The following is a 4,767-nucleotide window of genomic DNA, read 5'->3' on the forward strand; positions in this document are numbered from 1 at the left end:
GCAACTATGTTTACTTTCGACGTGATAACAATGAATTCCTAAAGACCCTATTTTATTCGGTAAGTTAACTTATATTCGGGAAGTTTTGCAAATACCTACTTACATACATATGTATGAACAAATTTTTTTTATTTCCAAATAAACGACTGCAACACATTTTCACTTGCAGGTCTATAAAGTAATGCTTGAAGTGATATTCAAACTAATACCAACTGTGCTAATTGCCGGCTTGAATATGCGTATTATGTTGGTTTATCGAAAGACTTGTCAACGTAGGCGTGAAATGCTTATATCGCGCTCTCACTGCATGCGAGATGAGGATCCAAGAAAATTCGCCGAGGAACGACGACTATTCTTGTTGCTAGGTAAATCATCGACGTGTCACAACTTTTACGAATTTTAAATATTTTCAAGGGGTAATTCAAATTAGTCTGGAATTTTGGGAGAGCTTACACTTTCGTTAATTGTGCTTAAAGCCGCGAAAGCTCCTTGTTCTTAAGCATAATGCCCTGCAGTGATGGGCAAACAGTTGCTTGCTTGCAATGCTTTCTAAAGCTTTCAATAGATTTTTTATACAAACTTGTAAGATAAAAGCTCGCTCCGTCAATCACTGCTAACTTTTCAACTCTTTTTTCATCCGCAACGTTTCTATTTTCATTAACTTTTTTCCTTTTTTTCTACTTTCAGGCAGCACATCGATATTGTTCCTTGTTTGTGTTTCTCCAATGGCTATTGTACATATGACTATTGCCTCTGAAGTGCTGCCGAGCTTTTCTTTTCAGGTAGGTGTTAAACAATTGCAGCTACATGTGTACATCTATGTATATATTTATGTTGGATCATTAACAAAATTTAATTACTCCTCTTTTAGGTCTTTCGCGCGCTAGCTAATTTGATGGAGCTCGCAAATTACTCCATAACTTTTTACATTTATTGCCTTTTTAGTGAAGATTTCCGAAATACACTTATACGAACCATTAAATGGCCCTGGATGAGAACGAAATTATGTCATCATGTCGATGAGGTATGTCGGTGGGAAATTGGTAAACAAATTAGTTTAGGTGTAACATACTGCTTGTCCAATAAAATCATTACATAATCATATAATTTTCAGTTCTATTTATAAAAGCCCTACCAGGCCTTTTATATACATACATACATATCTACAACCTGTATATATAACACGCGAAAAGATTTTTTGTCCCGCACATCAGATTTGAACCGTTCGTGTGATTGTCAAAACTGGGGTGTCAAAGTTAGGGGTTTTGCCTCCAGATGTGCAAACCGGTTTTATTTTTTCTGTTAAGAAATTAAATTCAAGTTATTTAATAATCAATGCCATCATATCCGCACCTTTAGTGCGATTTTCAAAAATGAGGTGTCAGATTAAATGGCTGGGGCTGTGGATGTACCTTTTCGAAAAGAGTAGCCACCTTTTAAATAACTTAATTAAAATTAATTTAAATCAAAAGTAAAATCAATTAGTACAATATGGGTATCCATCTAAATGGTTTTGACAATGTTTTATTTCTTAACTACACGTAGGAGGGTTGCCACCTGTTTAAAAAATTAAATTCAAATTTAACTAAGGGAATTCGGTGTTAAATATATAGAAGGGTTGTCACGTGTTTAGAATACCAAGTTCAGCTGAGTTAATAATAATAAGTTAATTGAATAAAATACTTTTGAAGAAGGTTGACACTTCTTTGAAAATTATACACAAGTTATATGAAATATTAAAGTATGATTATCAAACGGAACGGGTCTAGATAAAATATGGTTCACAGATCGCTTATAACTCTGACAAACATTTGGAATACATTTTAGTTTTTTGAGGAGAATTGCCACCTATTTAAAAAGCTTGAATCAAATGAATTCTTAAATTCATTGAAATATGTATTACAATGTGGGTGTCAAAAGAAAGGGGTTTGAGAAGGTTTTGAAGTGAATATATTTTGAAGAGAGTTGCTACCTGTTTGAAAAGTCGATTTTAAATAAATTTCACAAGATATTTGAACTTAATAATAAAAGTAATAATAATAGTTTGGTCTCTACACAATATGTTAGTGTTTGGCCGAGCAGAAAGGAGAGGGATCTACAGTTTTATGGCCGACTGCTATTTCAAAACGCTTTTTTATTTTTTTATTCTGCGGTCGTTGGCAAGGTTCGCCAAGGCCGTTGATTGCGCGCGTTGGCTCCCTTTTGCCATCCAGCGCCGTCGAAGGCCATTTCCCCTCTGTCGACCGCGAGCATCAAATCCATTAGCCGAGCCTCTACAATCGTTATGGGCTACCTGTACATCCATGGAGGAATCGAAGGCCGATTTCGGTGCTTTCGTTTCCCTCTTAATCGTACCTTCCTGGGAGCATGCGGTTTCGGCTTTTGTGGCTATGGCAGCAGCAATGATCTCGTCCGTTTGCTCCATTTTGGGGCTTCCAGAGAGAGTTTTTCGCTTCGAACTTTGCAACGGCCTTCTTATACTTCCTTATCAGATCCTCGTCCCGCTTCGTAGGGACGTTGGATCTCTTTTCTCTAAGAAACGAAACCGATATCTTGCAGTCATGTTTGGCATTCTGAGATCGGCTTAGTTAGTTTTTAGTCTCCTTCCTCTGGTCCGCTGCTGCAGACGTGGAAGATCGCGGCGCTTCGCCGAACAGTTGCATCTCTACCTCGTAGCCAATATCATTGGCATTGCTTGCCTGTTACAACGAATCGTCGTCATCGGGGGCGTTGCCGATGGTAAGACTCCGAATCTGAGACCCATTGCCTCGATACTTGCCAGACTTCTTTTCTACGACTGCCTGCCTATCCAAAGTAGGCCTGGGGACAACCTCCGCTCCCTTCCAGTAGCATTCGTAGACTGCGCAGCCAGATATTGCAAAGTCTATGGCATTCAGAGATTTTTGAACCAGGTAGCATTATAGAAAATAACACATAGTTAGTAAGCTGACGAATTCGCAAGGAAGGGAACAAGTATTCATATCCCTCTGAAAAAGATGGTATATTAAAGGTCAATCTTAAAACAGTTTGCACATCGTCGCTTTTAAATTTAATCATTTGAAAAGAAACGTTCTTCCTTATAAGGAACCTTGCAAGGCAAATGCCATTAAACTAGAGAATAGCATTGCAACATTGGACTAAGTATTGTCGTTGCAGCAAGATCATAGAAGAAGAAAAAATGTACAATGCCTCTTACCCGAGTTAAAATACATTTTTTCGCCCAGACCTTGCAGAGGTGGTTTGTGTTTTGTGAGCGACTTTTAAAGTCGAAAGTGATCAGTAGATCTGAATATCTGATATCACAATGAGCTATATTGTGCCCCTATGTGCAGGGAGGATTTACTTTCCAAGCATTCAACCAGTGGGCCGGTCAGCCAGTATTGAATGCACATTGCCGCCATTGCCTTCTAAAGGCCACCGATATTAGAAAAGATATACGTAGGTATATCACTTTGTATGTACATATGTACTATTTATTTGGTTTGCACTTAAATATATTTTATGAAGCTTCATCTGTACTTCATAGATGATACTATTTTCTTGAAATAGGAGTATATTTGTGTACATTTACATATAGTATATATTATATATCTCAATTTTTTCACTTTTTTCTTACAGATATCCAACGCCAGAGCAACACCGTTAATAAATTTTGACAAAATAGCTCTGCGTAACCATCATATAACGACAACGTCTGGAGTTTGTACCGGTATGGGACGTTCGAGTAGCATTTGATGTGTTGCTTGCATAACAATGCAATAGAAATTACATATATCTCTATATAGTACATACATATGTACATACATACATATATGTTTAAGTAAATAAAAGTAAAATATCAGTAATTACCTAAAACTCTTGAGCTACATGAATGCAACTTTATGTAATGAGAAGTTAACTTTTGAAAAGAATAACAATTATATTTAAAATTAATTATACCAAAAAAAATAGAAAATATACATAAATTTGTTTGTAAAGCCTTTAGAAAAGAGACATACTTACATACAGTGACGAACAAAAGTATTGGCACAGAGAATTTTACGTAAAGTCCCTACGCAAAGTTTTTTATTCTATTTTTCGCAATTTTTTATAAAAACATACATAGTTAATACCATATACATAGAGTATTTACATTGAACATTTACATAGATAAATTAACAATTTGTGGTATTTTTATTAATAGTTTAAGCTATAATTATTAAAATAAATTTTAAATAATTTCTAAATGAAAAATTTGTATGAAAATTTTATTTTATGAAACATTTTTAACTCATATTATTTCTAATGAAAAATACTTTACTAATATTTTATGTCTGTTTTTGGTAAAATTTTGAGCTTAAAATATTTTTGGGTTATCGGGCTTGAGGTTAATCGCTTCAAATTAAAAAAAAAGTAAATATTGATATTTAATATACAGTAACGAACAAAGGTATTGACACAGAGAATTTTTCTTAAGGTATGCAAAGTTTTTTATTCTGGTTTCTTTTCGCTAATTTTTAATAAAATTATACATAGCTTATACTACAATAAAAAATATAAAACACGAAATCTCTAGTCTTTGTGCAAAGCTCAGGAAACTGCAATAAATCTAAATACTATTTTGCAACTTTCAAATCAGAATTTTTAGAAAAAATTAATTTTAGCTTAAAATAGTGCAAGCTTAAAGTGGCTAAAAAATCACGTTGATTTTTGGCGATTGCAAATTTATTAAATTTTCCTGAGTTTTCCACAAATTTTAGATATTTTATTTCTGTTTTTTTTGTTGCA

The 4,767-nt window shown here is 34.4% G+C and overlaps 1 protein-coding gene across 1 annotated transcript; it reads left to right on the plus strand.

Annotated features, from left to right (window-relative positions):
• Window positions 1-169: 169 nt before the first annotated feature.
• LOC108369709 (uncharacterized) lies at window positions 170-3,735 on the plus strand (the record flags this gene model as incomplete). Its single annotated transcript, XM_017624879.1, has 3 exons — window positions 170-365; window positions 688-782; window positions 3,619-3,735. Coding segments are annotated over 3 exons (408 nt in total), but the record flags the coding sequence as incomplete, so codon positions are not given.
• Window positions 3,736-4,767: the final 1,032 nt, after the last annotated feature.

The sequence above is a fragment of the Rhagoletis zephyria genome, unplaced genomic scaffold (assembly GCF_001687245.7).
Source record: "Rhagoletis zephyria isolate East Lansing unplaced genomic scaffold, Rhagoletis_zephyria_1.1 Rzeph_scaffold_03813, whole genome shotgun sequence".
NCBI classification, from domain to species: domain Eukaryota; kingdom Metazoa; phylum Arthropoda; class Insecta; order Diptera; family Tephritidae; genus Rhagoletis; species Rhagoletis zephyria.